This window comes from Phialemonium atrogriseum (assembly GCF_030411735.1).
Source record: "Phialemonium atrogriseum strain 8032-3 unplaced genomic scaffold QBC33scaffold_34, whole genome shotgun sequence".
Taxonomy (NCBI): Eukaryota; Fungi; Ascomycota; class Sordariomycetes; order Cephalothecales; family Cephalothecaceae; genus Phialemonium; species Phialemonium atrogriseum.
This window is the reverse complement of record NW_026848171.1, coordinates 192,234-204,862: the sequence shown is the minus strand read 5'-3', so window position 1 is coordinate 204,862 and position 12,629 is coordinate 192,234. Positions and strand designations below refer to the sequence as shown.

The window sequence follows — 12,629 nt, the reverse complement described above, 5'->3', positions numbered from 1 at the left end:
CCTCTCTATCTGCAGTCCAGAGACACCACTACGGGATGTATGCAGTTGAACAGGGGCCATGGTTGACCCATCAACTATCCAATAGATGGAAGTATATCAAGATAAAACCGATAGAGGTATTGCATCAAGATCAACTCCGCAGAAGCCGAATATGTTAAATAAATGGGGCTACTATGACGCCCTTTTCCGTCGAAGCATGCTTGGTGGTTCAGAATTAGAACCTCTAGATTTCCGACACAAAAACACCCGGGTAGGTGAAAATATATTCTTCGGCGTTGCATAGAAATTATGTGTGCAGAGGAAGAATGACAAAGCGATAAATATCCGAAAGTCGCAGTTTCAGGGGGCTTTAAGGGGTCCGATGTAGCGTGGCGAACCCCTGTCCGTGCTGCCGCCTTCGGGAAATTTTATCTGCCATCAACAACAATTCTCCCCCTCCGACGAGCAGCGATTCTTCCACAAGGCATAGGTTACAGGAGGAGAGCGATCTCGCCTCATGCGGCCATCTACATGACCCAAATTTCCCCCGTCGCGATTCTTCGCAATGGCCTGCGAATCCTGGCTCCGCTGTCGGTAGCGCTCACCGTCTACCTCTACCTCTATCCCATCTTCCAGACGTGCGCTTTCCCCCTTCCGCTCGCCGACGGGGTCGACACAGGTCTGGGCGCCTTCCTCGAGACGGCGGCATTGCATTCGCCCTTTGCGGTACCCGCTCCCTTGCGCGGCGGCCATGACAATGCCAAGAGCAACGGGAACAGGCCGCTTGCGCCATTCCGTCTCCTTGCCCTCGGCGATCCCCAACTCGAGGGCGACACCTCCATCCCCAACGCGCGCGGCCAGTCGTTCCCACACCTCTGGACCCTTTTCTCGCACCTGACCTTCCAATCCGACCACCGGAGCCTGCGCGAGCGGGTGCGCCAGAGCCTGCACGACAGCGTCGATTTCTACCTCGAGGACATCCCCAACACGCTCGAGTCGATCCGCAAGCGCATCGACCTGTTCGGCAACGACTTCTACCTCGCCCACATCTACCGCACGGTGCGCTGGTGGGCGCGCCCGACCCACGTCTCGGTCCTCGGCGACCTGGTCGGCAGCCAGTGGCTCGACGACGCCGAGTTCGACCGCCGGAGCGAGCGCTTCTGGGCGCGCGTCTTCCGCGGCGGCGAGCGCGTGCCCGACGACGTCGCGCGCGCCCCGGCCGACGACTACGACCTGGCCGGCCTCCTCGGCGGCGGCGACGACGACGACGAGGCGGCGGCGTGGGAGAGGCGCATCGTCAATGTGGCCGGGAACCATGACATCGGGTACGCGGGTGACATCAACGAGGAGCGGCTCGGGCGGTTCGAGCGGGCCTTTGGCAAGGCGAACTACGAGCTGCGGTTTGAGCTTCCCCTTGTCGCCGCCGCCGGCGACAACGACAACGCGTCGACCGCGACGACAGCAGCGGGGACGACAGGCGCGGACGCGGACTCGCACCGGCTGACGCCCGAGCTGCGCGTCGTGGTCCTCAACGACATGAACCTCGACACGCCGGCTCTCTCGAGCGAGCTCCAGGACGCGACGTACCGGTTCGTCAACGCCATCATCAACACGGCGTCGGCGGTCGAGTACACGGGCCACTTCACCGTCGTGCTGACGCACGTCCCGCTGCACAAGCCGGCGGGCGTGTGCGCCGACGAGCCGCACTTCGCCTTCCACGACCACGACGGCACGCTGCGCGAGCAGAACCAGCTCAGCGCCGATGCCAGCCGCGGCTTCCTCGAGGGCATCTACGGCATGAGCGGCAACCCGGGCGCGCCGGCGGGCGGCCGGGGCCGGCCCGGCGTGATCCTCAACGGGCACGACCACGAGGGGTGCGACACGTGGCACTTCGTCAACCAGTCGTCGAGCGAGCGGGCGTGGGAGGCGCGGGCGTGGCGCGCCGCCGCCGGCGACGGAGGCATCGTCGGCAGAGAGGGGCACCCGGGCATCAGGGAGATCACGGTGCGGAGCATGATGGGCGACTTTGGCGGGAACGCGGGCCTGCTCAGCGTCTGGTTCGACCGCGAGACGTGGCAGTGGAGGTTCGAGTACGCGACGTGCCTGCTCGGCACGCAGCACTTGTGGTGGATTGTGCACATCCTCGACCTCGTCGTCGTTGTTGCCGCGCTGGCCTACGGGGTCATTGCCGTGCTCTCTGCCGTGGGAGTCGACGTCGAGAAGCGCGTGTTGGTAGACCTGAAGGCTGCCAGGGACCAAGGTTTGAACAAGGGGACGAAGGTGGTGATGAATGGAGAGGAGAAGAAGGCTCGGGTGCCTGCTGTGTCCTAATATTTGTGTGAATACCCCGTTGTGGTCATGTTGGTCTACTAGATTATTTCCTTCCCTGTTTCATCAACACTGACAGTATATATAAGCTTGGAAACCAACATTCAACAAGTAGGAGCAGGTCGGCAGAGGTGAACGGCTGTAGGTTACCGCTGAATTACACCGAAGAGCTCTGGAATTTCAAACCCAAGAACCTGAAATATTACTAGACAAGAATAGAAGTTGTATGTGTATGTCGCTCAGCCAAATCCCAAATCCCAAATCCCAAAATCCCAAACCCCAAGCCCCGTCCCAGATCCATCTAACTCCCTCCATCCTTCGCGAGCATCCAAACCACCATTCTATCTGCCCCGATCCAAACCCCTGCGCGTTCAATGGCAATCGAGGTACTCGCACGTCGGATTCGTAGAACACTGGAAGAGCCTAAACGCAACAAGCCAAAGTCAACCAACCAACTCCACCTCTTTCTCTCTCTCTCTGCTCGTCTCCAGGATGCGCAACAGGGAAAGGCGAAAGCAGAATGCAAATGTCCGGCGCGATAACTTACCCCTCCGGATCGTCCTTGTACTTGGAGCAGTCGCAGTAGTCCGGGCAACCGGGGGGTAGAGTGCCCCGCGAGGCGATGGCGGGCTTCCTTTCACGATGGGTCGGTGCCGCCATGGCGAGCGCGGCTAACGCGACGGCGAGGGCGACACGGAGGAGGTGCATTGTTGATGGTGAGACGGTGGTGTTGTGTGGAGGAGTATCGGGGTGTGTCGGTTGGGGTGGGTTTTTGGAGATGTTTACTTGGGAGTGTTGGAATGGGGGTGTCTTGTCTTGTCTTGCCTTGCCTTGCCTTGTCTGTGGATCGGTCAGTGAGCAGCAATGGAATGTGAGTCGCCGAGTTTATATAGATGGATCCTCCTCCGTACTATCTGGCTGCAACTGTCGCTTCTCGGCCCCTGCTCCTTGGTTTTATTCGGCGGCGCAGCTGGTTCTCGGCAAGGTGTCGTCGTGGCACAGGAGGTACGCGACACTACTATCAACCCGGAAGGGATAATCGAGACGAGGACGAGGCTCTCTCCCGCTGTACTCCGCGATTGGATCACAGCGGAAGAGGCCGACGGCAACAGGAACCGAGACTATCTAGGCGATATATCCCGCCGCCCGAGCGATGTCACAGCCAGCCGCCCTGGTCCCGGGCGATGTTTCCTGTGTGGAACGCTAACGAGAGGCACACGAGTTTTAACTGTGAAGGCCATTGGCGAGAAAACGCTGGCGATGGTGAGGCAGAACCTTGTCCCCGGGCCGGGCCTGGTCCTGGCATTGCATCGAGTCAGAAGTATCCAGCCTCAACTGTGCTCGCGAGTTGGCCGTGTGAAGCCACGGGTAGAGCCATCCTCGAAGCCTTAATATCACAGGAAGGAGCACGGAGCCAGAGGAGACCGCGTACGGCAACAAAAAAGACATGGTGCGATTCCAACCCCAACCGTCTATTCTACATGGCCCCTAGGAGTATCCGCCAATCTGAGACATTATGTATAGAAGCTTTTTTATACAGCCCGATGACCGTCCCGTATGCCCCCAGATGCAAGGAATTCCACGACCGAAGAGGAGATTTCAAAGACATGAGACACCGCAGCCCAAGACTGTGCCGGCCATTTCTAGAGATGAAGAAGAAAGGGGAAAAAGGGGTCAACAAGTATTGATACATACCGAAAGGCTGGGCAAATGGAGCGATCAGTCCTTCTTCTCGGCTGGCGGCGGGTTGGCTTCGTCGCCCTTCTCTGGTTGCCGCAGGCCGAACCAGCCGGTGAAAGAGGACTGCATGCTCTTCATGGCCTCCTTCTGCGCCTTCTCCTGCATCTCGGCCTCCTCCTTCAGCCACTTCTCCCCGTTCTCGCGGATCTCCTTCTCCAGAAGCTCGTAGTTTCGCTGGCCCCGTTCCCGCGCGAGGTCCTGCAGCATCTTGCCCTTGGCAAAGGCCTCGGTGGGGTTCTCCTCGCCCTCGGGAGCCACCATCAGGCTCATGTTGCTGGGCTTCAACCCGAGCAGGCTGCCAAGCATGCCAAGGCCGCCGCCGGTGCCCTTGGCCGGACCCTTGCCCCGCTGTGCCTCGAGCTGCTTGTTGAACTCGGCCCGCGCGATGGCTTCCCTGCGGGCGAACTCGGTGGGGATGTGCTTGCCGTCGAAGGACTTGATGACCTTGCGTACGTCGCCGTACTGCATCGTGTAGATGTACTCGAGGAAGGGAATAAGGCCTACGAGTTCCTTATCCTGGGATTCGCCCTTCCACGGGGGTAGTACGATGGCGTTCTCGGGGTGGTCGCGAACGTGCTTCGCGTTGCTGTCAATAATGATGACCTTGGAGAGGTCACGGTTCAGGTAGGAGAGATCCTGTGAACGGCGAGGTTAGCGGGAAATTGGACAATCATGCCACGGCGTAGAACGGTCCCTACCTTGATGATCTCGCCGTCCTTGTACTTGGTGGCCTCACGATAGAGTGGCCACATGATGAAGCGGAAGGGATCGAGCTTGCGCACCAGCGGCTCTCCGATGGCAAAAGGAACTGTCGTAAAGAGGACCAGCTCGTAATACTGACTGAGGTAGCGCAGGAAGTAGTCGACACCGGGTCGCTTCGCCACACGCCAGCCGTGCTCGCGAGACCATTCGTTGTGCACAAGCATATCCTCTAAACTGATACACAGCGTGTACGGTCTCTCGAAGCTAGGGTCGGGATCGGGGAGCAGCTTCTCAAAGGCAGGTTCCTGATAGTAGCTCATAGTCTCGCCGAGTCGGGTCGAGACTCGGTTCCACCAGAGGCCCAGCCCCCAGCCATTGGGCGAGTTGGGATGTCTCTTCAGATCATCCTCGTCCCAGTCCCTCCCGAGGTAAACCGTGCCACCGACAATAGACAGCCCTATGGTGGCAAACATGTAGTTTGCGAGCCTTTGGCGCCTCCGCTCAGATGAAGAGATGTATGCCGAAGCAGGCAACTCCCCCTTCCCTCTGCCACCGGCACCCGATGTCGATGCTTCCTCCCCCTCGAGCTCAGCCAAGGCGGATCGGTTGCTCGCGCCGGTGGTCTCGTATTCCAGTGTTGAGGGGATACCCTGGGTGAGATCTGGGAGCTTGGATAGGTCTGGTTGCTGCTCGGGTGAATCATCAGGCGTCTCGGCAGGGGTAGCGTTATCTCCAGCTTTCGTCGTGGCCGTGCCAGTCTCAGGAGCTTGTTGTGGAGACGATGGCGCAGCCGAGGGATGTGATGATGCCTTCTCGGGAGTGGGATTCTGTGGTCTTGCAAAACGGGATGATCGTGACTTGTCGTCACTAGCCATGCCTCGACTCCATGTCGCCGGCAAGGTCCTTCGGGATAGTGCAGCTGATCTTGTGAGAGAAACAGCCCGCGCACTTTGCGCCGAGCGTGCAACGGCTCGGAGCAGCATGATGCTAGTAAATAAGTCCCAATCGGAGGACTTGGCTCGATCTTTCTTGGTGAGCTTGTCGGAGGTTTCCTTGGTTTCCCCAGATGCGACAGAGCCCACTCACTCGACACGAGAAGAATTCCTTGCCTGACTTTCGTCACCAAAATTTGATAGCAAAAGCTCGGATGCTCCAATTTTCCAGTTCCTCGTCCGCGGTGCACGGACCAACGCTGCTGGATGGTTCCAAACATTTCGTCATTGGCCCGGAATCATGCAGGGGGGTGGATCCGCAACTCAGGCTGTTTAGGCTCACGTGCCCCTCCTGCTGATGACTGACTGACAGGATGGCACTCCGCCGCCGGCCTTTCCTTTCCCCTCAATTCCAACTCCCCTCCCCCCACTCCATCCTCGTCTTCTTCACCCTTCAATACTCTCCACCCTTCTCGACTTTGGGCATTCTTTAAAGCATTTCGATTATCTCACATGTACTGCTCACCAATCTCTGCCCAAACCTCCAACATGGCCGTTGCAAGTGCTGCATTCTAAGGGTGGTTCCTGTCGTTGAAGCTGCCAGCACTCACGATGGGACCACCCTCAGAGTTCTGTCTTCTCGTCAATCCGAGCCTGTCGTCCATTCAATTCGTGATCCGCCATTCGCTATTAATCCCTACAAACACTCATTAGAGTAGTATTCCAACTTGAGCCGCGGGTTGCAGTAGATTTAGGTTTTCTGTATTTGGGAGGAGTACTCGAGGTTCGTGCCAGATCCGGATCACGCGACACGTGTGTAAACTGCTCTTCGATCATGTCCCATCTTTCTAACTTGGGCCCTTCTCCAGGCATACCTAGGAACTATCAAGTTGGTCAAACAATTGGCACACAATGGCCCGCCGAACGACCAGCAAGACGTCTCGTGCCAGTGGCGCGTCTGCCCTCCCGACCCCGATCCATTCAGGCCTTTCGACTCCCCATTCGGGCTTTTCGACCCCCCTTAGTTCGGCCTACCCTTCCACTTATGCCTCTGAGGCAGAATGGGATCCAGAGGACGATGTCGACGACGTCGCTCAGATTCCCATCAGCGCATTGACCCTCCAGGATTTGCCTGCCGGGACCAAACACCCAAAGACTGGGAAAGCGAGGACCCCCAAACCATTCCGATTCATGAATCTGCCATCGGAGCTTCGGGTTAAGATCTATCGCTACCATTTCGCAGAGGCTGGCGAAGTAGTTGACCTCGACCAGGATAACTACAAGCGCATTCATAAGAAGCTGGCAATCCTCCGTGTTTGTCGAGCCATCTACAGCGAAGCCTCGGACACCTTCTACAGCACCCGCGCCTTTCGCGTGTTCCCCACGTCCCCGGGCCGTTTCTTCAAGACCAAGAAGCCGCTCCTGGCCCGTCTAACTCCTAAGCAGAGGGGCCTCATCACCTCCCTCGAGTTGCGCCTGGGCCCTGGCTGGAGTAAGCCTCCGCGGGGCTGGGTCGTCAACCCCGCTCTGGGTCTGGCTGACTGCAAGAAGGTCCAGAAACTCACAGTCTTCGTTGAATGCGATCCGAGCGATGGCGTTTTTAACGGATTCCGCAGGGCCGATGGCTTCTACGAAGACTTCTCCTGCAAACTTCTAGGCGGCGTCCTCGACAAACTACCGAGGCTCGACCGCGTCCATTTCGATGCCTGGACCAGCGTTAAGAAGACTGGTGCCATGATGAGGGGACTTTTCGACGTCACTGTTACGCGCGGGAAGAGGATCTGCTGGGGACCCTCTCGGGGCTGGACCGATGAGGATGAGAGGGAGGACTTCAAGCCGCCGACGGCCAGCATGCGGCTATCCTGTGGTCCCAATGCTATCGCCGTGGCCTAGGACCCATAGCAAAGCATGCGTGGATCTCTGGAGGCAGCCGCTCCTTATGGGACTTTTGCTGTACGGCGTACAAGGCGTTGGTTCGGTTCCAGGCCCGTGTCTGTGCCTTTATGTATTACGATTGTGTGATTGATCGCTACTCAGTTTTAATGCAACAGCACCTTATTGTATTAAGACTCGTTCTTGACATCCTTCGGGTGGATTTCGCGTGATTTGACCTTGGGGTACAACGCCTGGCAGCTTCGGGTCTCCTTGGCGTAAATCCATCTGCCTCTTTGCCCCTTTCTCTCCCTCCCTTGCCCTTACCCGCCAGCTTTGTTCCCCATTTGGGATCAGGCACTCCTTACCCCTTGATTCAAGTGTGGACCTCGACGGGGGATCGATGGGAAGAGTAGTAGCCCTCGGCCGCGGCCATCTCGAGACTGAAGACGAGAGGGGGTTTGGGCGGTGTGCAAGTTCAAAGCTTCCAGTCTGTAGAAAGTTTGATTGAGAGGTCGGGGAAGGAATTGAATGGCGCCACACTGGGACAAGGCAGCATTTCCCGTGTCAGATACGGTTCACAGGACCTCATATATAGTCTATTCGTCTCCGCCATATGTGAGTGATGTGTGAAAAAGACCATGACGAGACTCCGGTGGTGATTTGGAGCAGGCATTACCCTGTTGTATGTACATTCTTGCCTCAGTAACGCCTGGGTCCTTCCAGATCGTAGTTCCGTCTCTGGGCCGGCGTGGCTCCGGGCTATTCTGCGACCCTCCTCCCCCCTTTTCCGTGTTCCGTTGTAAAATACGTTGTGTACAACGTTGACCGCTCCCACCTCCAGTTCACAACATTTCCACCCCCTAAAGGTTTGTTAACCCCTCACCCCCCCCCCCGGGAGAATCCCCGACTCTAGTATTCGCACAGGTCGGAACTAGTCGATGTTGTTTTCAACCCAGGCTGGATATAAGACTCGTCGTCGCGGTGGTGGAATCTATGGGGGTGTACAACGTCAACGCCTCTTGAACCCAAAGGTGGCACGCCGCACCAGGGTTTCGTACTCATGACAAACTGATACCGCACTCCCTTGTGGTCGACGGACTGCCCGACTCCATCCTTTGCAAGCAGACTTAGAACCCGCTTAATCCCCGGCAGTCGCATGTTGACGTAGACGGATTGGCCGCTGAGGCTCTGGGCGTACAGCGCGACCGGCCGCGCGCCGTCGTCTTGGAGAATCTTCCGCGGGTTCGCCTCGATGAGGATGTGCTCGGACCCGGCCACGAAGACCAGCGGGTAGAGCTCGTCGATCAGCGCTTGGCAGTCCTCCATGAAGCTACCCATTGTGGTTGCTTGGGAGGGAGGGGAATCTAGAAACTGAGCAAGTGGCTTGACTGGTAGGCTGCCTGGAGAGAGAGAGTTTAATAGGGGGATGGGGGATTGTGGCTGCGGGGGGGGGGGGGGGAATATTGGTGTAAACTGTGTTTGAGCAAGTAGTGCCATTGCTTATTTGATGTGGATTTCCAGGAACAACGTGCTCTTAGAATGATGCATGGTGCTGGGAGTGACGCATGGAGTGTTAGCACAATGCATGAGACCCTTGTCCCGGCCTCACTGAGAGAGGGAGACATCTGGCTTGGTAGACCTTCCATGTCCATTCTAGAATCAGGTACGTACTTGTTGACCTGCTGACTGTACCAGTGACAAACACCGACATCGTGAGTACTTACCTAATTATTGCTGAGGCTTCCCACTAAGTTGAACAAGTCGGGAAGGGTAGAGTGGACAAAGAAGTGAGGCTAGAAGAGACCTTTGCTGTATGTCATTCTGCATTTCTATACGCTTCCATGGTTTTCAACCTTATGCTTTTTAACCTTCAGACTAGATTAGTTGCCTGCCACTCGGAGCCTTGATAACTGAGGAGAGAGTCAAAAACTATCAATCATCTAAAGTTTACAAGTGCGTGGCGCTGATACCAGTACTGCCGCTATCCTATCAATGTTGCAATTTTAGGAAACCTTTGGAGAGTTCCAAATAGGCCAGAGCGAGTACCTAACTACAGCAATGCCTTAGCAGTGTTTCCTAACCAACGGCATTGGGGATAGCACACTGATGTGGAATTCTACTCTGCCATTCCGAATACAAGTCGCAATTTTTATATTTTCAAAGTCCCGTATAATGGACACAACAGGCCTTAAACTTGATCCAACTATCATCGGTGAGGGACTGGGAAGACGAAGAGCTCCAAAGTCGCACTTTGTGGTGATCGAGAACAGAACAGCAACCTAGCAGCAGAGACGAGGAATAGAATGTTTGAGGGTTTGGCGTATTAATTTTCGCGTCTTGAATCTTGAATTTCCTCTCACTCTCTCTTGTTTTTGGGATCCCTTTTATTTATTTTTTGTTAGGAAAAAGGAGTGAGAATCTGAGATCAGGGGTGGAAAAGGGGTTGATAGGTGGGCGGCCTACTGTGCGTGTAAATCCATTCCCAAATTGGCTCGCGAAGGTATGCAATGACGCGTGCGCCCGAGTACAAGTATTACGTATGTAACCGTTGAGAATCGACACATCAATCCGTAAAACCGGTAGCCCGAGCTGTCTACACTCCCCGCAAGTGCGCATCACAGAGTCGAAGAAATGGCCAACATCGGGACAATCTTTCGCAGCTTCATTGATGCAGTCAATCAGGGGCAGTGGGCTCAAATTGCTCGCTTTTTCGACTCGCATCTTTGCTACATGGATCACCGCGTCACCTTGGAAGACTACATTTCTTCGTTAGAAGGCTCGGCTTCAATCTTCCAGCCTAAGAAGACCATCGACGTCCTGGTCCAGGACGACGAATCAGGCCAGCTGGGGGCCAGACTCATCGTCAGGGCCACCCCCACGCGGGCTCTAGAAGACGGAGATCCGGCTGGGCAACCCATCGAATTTCCCGAGCACGTCATCTGCAAGTTCGAGGATGGCAGGATCACAGATATCAAATCCATAACGGACATGGACGTGGTTCGCGAGGGCCTATCTCACATTGAACCATCGTCTGAAACCGGTCCACGCGTTTCCGACAGCGCAAACGTCGACTTGGCTCAGATGTACACCTCCTACATCCGCTGTATCAATAACCAGACGATGGCTACCGAGCTACACAAGTACTGCCAACCTCATGTGACCTGGTGCGGTCGCCAACTGGCACTGGTCGAGTATCGGATGTTGATGGAGGACAGCTTCTCGGCGATATCAGGTCTGGTGTTCAAGGTTCGTCATCTGGTGGTGGATAAAGAGAGGCAGCAACTTGCGGTCAGAATCGAGTTCAGCGGAACACCCGTCAAGGACTATGCTGGCGTCGAGCCGAATGGGAAGGCGGTAAACTTTGCGGAACATGCATTCTACTGGCTGGAAGACGGGAAGATCCGCAGAGTGTCGACTGTGATCGACTGGGACGCCTACAGAAGGCAGATGAGAGAGCCCTGATTAGTTGCTGAACTGTTAGATGGATTTGTACACCAATAATTCCCCCACTGCCAATCAATCACATTTGAACTGAGTTTAAAACTATTGTGAGAAATGTCTCAAAAATTGCAAGCCATTATCCGTAAAAGCCCAAGCTACAAGTTGATGTGTACATACAAGATAAACCTTCCAGTATCCTGGATTTCAAATAGGTGCTCTGCGTTGCAAATAAACGCCCTGATAGCCATGCAATTCGCTCTCACCACTATTCCAAACCAGTCAAAACTCTCTTCTCGTTAACCTCTCGGAGCAGCCTCTGATGAGTCTCTTTTGCCTTCCTCGCGAACCAAAATAGATTATCCCCATACTTCTGCTCGAACCGGCCGTCAAAGACCTCTATGCTGAACAAACCCCGAAAACCGGTCGCCAAGACTGCTTCGACGAACGGGACAATGGGGAGGTAACCTCCATCATACGGCAGCGGCCTATAATCATGGCTCCACCTCCCGCGGGGCCGCAGGCCAGACTCATCCGGCTCGTCCTTCATGGGCGGGGACACGTAGTACGCATCGCTGACCTGGAGGAAGTAGATCTTGTCCGCCGGCACCGTCCTGGCCAGCTCCTGCAGGCTGATCCGATAGCTCAGATCCAGCTCCGCCTCGGTGACGCCGCCCGTCTCGATCCTCCCAGACTCGGTCGTCGGATCCCCCCACTCCCCGCCCGCGGACTGGAACGTGTCGAGGCAAAGCCCGATATTCGGCCTGTCGGCCTCCCGCACAATCTCCCACACGTCCCTCCATGCCGGCGCCCGCGTCGCCCAGCACCAGTTCTCGTACGCCAGCCTGCGGCCCGCCGGCGCGAGCATGTCTGCCAGCTCGGCGAGGTCGGCTGCGAGGGTCCCCACCGACCCGTCGATGCCGACCGAGTCCGTCGAGCCGACCTGCAGGATCCCCGCGTCGGCGGCGTCCATGATGCGGACCCAGCCGCGGGCGCGGGCGAGGGCCTCGTCGCGGCGGGGGCTGCCGCGGGGCCAGCCCTCGAAGTTGGAGAAGGGCTGGAGGACGGCGATGTCGAGGCCGTGGCGGTCGCAGAGGTGGCGGGCCTGGGCGGCGGCGAGGCACAGGGAGTCGTAGTCGTCGGCAGCGATGTCGCGGCCGAAATGCGAGCTGGCGAAGGTCTGGAGGTCCGGGAAGGACAGCTCGATGCTGCCGAAGCCGGCTTGGGAGAGGGCTTCGATTTTCTGGTGTAGGCTGTGTCGGGGGAGGCCGATGGAGCAGGAGGCCATAGATAGGGGCACGTTGGAGTATGGGAGCGCCATGGTTTGGGAAGAAGTCGTTCCCGTTGGACTAGAGAAGCAGTCAATTCGGCGTGATGTTTCTGCTGGTGTCGTGTAAATGAAAAGTTAGTCGAGTCGTTGTTCGGATTTGCAAAGTAGTGATCTACCATTCGAGTTGATGATGATCCAATGATGTCAACAAATCTGATGAACAATTCCCCGCCGATCCACGACAATCACACACATTCATAGGCACCTACCCTGGCACGCTGATATAGGTATATAGGACAAAATAAACGTGTATTGTTATTGATTACAGAGTTAGTTGCTTGGTATTCGCAATGCTCAGAAACCAG

General features: G+C 56.5%; 7 protein-coding genes across 7 annotated transcripts; 4 read left to right on the top strand and 3 right to left on the bottom strand.

Moving 5' to 3' along the window:
• The first annotated feature begins 237 nt into the window (after positions 1-237).
• On the top strand, positions 238-2,549 carry QBC33DRAFT_550512 (uncharacterized protein). The gene has a single exon (XM_060429090.1). It carries the CDS (start codon positions 511-513, stop codon positions 2,308-2,310), a length of 1,800 nt encoding a protein of 599 aa, XP_060279361.1. The 5' UTR covers positions 238-510; the 3' UTR covers positions 2,311-2,549.
• Positions 2,550-2,755: 206 nt separating this feature from the next.
• Positions 2,756-4,155, top strand: QBC33DRAFT_250620 (uncharacterized protein). Its single transcript, XM_060422997.1, has one exon. The coding sequence runs from the start codon at positions 3,201-3,203 to the stop codon at positions 3,993-3,995; it is 795 nt and encodes a 264-aa protein (XP_060279360.1). The 5' UTR covers positions 2,756-3,200; the 3' UTR covers positions 3,996-4,155.
• On the bottom strand, positions 4,027-5,624 carry QBC33DRAFT_518945 (NLI interacting factor-like phosphatase; the record flags this gene model as incomplete). The annotated part of the gene is made up of 2 exons (XM_060426267.1): positions 4,027-4,683; positions 4,746-5,624. The coding sequence occupies 2 exons, from the start codon at positions 5,622-5,624 to the stop codon at positions 4,027-4,029; spliced, it is 1,536 nt and encodes a 511-aa protein (XP_060279359.1).
• A 908-nt stretch (positions 5,625-6,532) lies between these two features.
• QBC33DRAFT_250409 (uncharacterized protein) lies at positions 6,533-7,803 on the top strand. The gene has a single exon (XM_060422995.1). It carries the CDS (start codon positions 6,594-6,596, stop codon positions 7,572-7,574), a length of 981 nt encoding a protein of 326 aa, XP_060279358.1. The 5' UTR covers positions 6,533-6,593; the 3' UTR covers positions 7,575-7,803.
• A 660-nt stretch (positions 7,804-8,463) lies between these two features.
• Positions 8,464-8,894, bottom strand: QBC33DRAFT_623162 (uncharacterized protein; the record flags this gene model as incomplete). Its single annotated transcript, XM_060432878.1, has 2 exons — positions 8,464-8,547; positions 8,615-8,894. 2 exons carry the CDS (start codon positions 8,892-8,894, stop codon positions 8,504-8,506), a joined length of 324 nt encoding a protein of 107 aa, XP_060279357.1. The 3' UTR covers positions 8,464-8,503.
• Positions 8,895-10,129: 1,235 nt separating this feature from the next.
• QBC33DRAFT_550504 (SnoaL-domain-containing protein) lies at positions 10,130-11,187 on the top strand. The gene has a single exon (XM_060429089.1). The coding sequence runs from the start codon at positions 10,188-10,190 to the stop codon at positions 11,016-11,018; it is 831 nt and encodes a 276-aa protein (XP_060279356.1). The 5' UTR covers positions 10,130-10,187; the 3' UTR covers positions 11,019-11,187.
• QBC33DRAFT_550503 (xylose isomerase-like protein) lies at positions 11,061-12,494 on the bottom strand. The gene has a single exon (XM_060429088.1). It carries the CDS (start codon positions 12,313-12,315, stop codon positions 11,263-11,265), a length of 1,053 nt encoding a protein of 350 aa, XP_060279355.1. The 5' UTR covers positions 12,316-12,494; the 3' UTR covers positions 11,061-11,262.
• Between the last annotated feature and the right edge of the window lie 135 nt (positions 12,495-12,629).

Coding starts and splice junctions, on each gene's coding strand:
- QBC33DRAFT_550512 (XM_060429090.1), top strand. CDS start 511: ATGACCCAAATTTCCCCCGTCGCGATTCTTCGCAATGGCCTGCGAATC.
- QBC33DRAFT_250620 (XM_060422997.1), top strand. CDS start 3,201: ATGGATCCTCCTCCGTACTATCTGGCTGCAACTGTCGCTTCTCGGCCC.
- QBC33DRAFT_250409 (XM_060422995.1), top strand. CDS start 6,594: ATGGCCCGCCGAACGACCAGCAAGACGTCTCGTGCCAGTGGCGCGTCT.
- QBC33DRAFT_550504 (XM_060429089.1), top strand. CDS start 10,188: ATGGCCAACATCGGGACAATCTTTCGCAGCTTCATTGATGCAGTCAAT.
- QBC33DRAFT_550503 (XM_060429088.1), bottom strand. CDS start 12,315: ATGGCGCTCCCATACTCCAACGTGCCCCTATCTATGGCCTCCTGCTCC.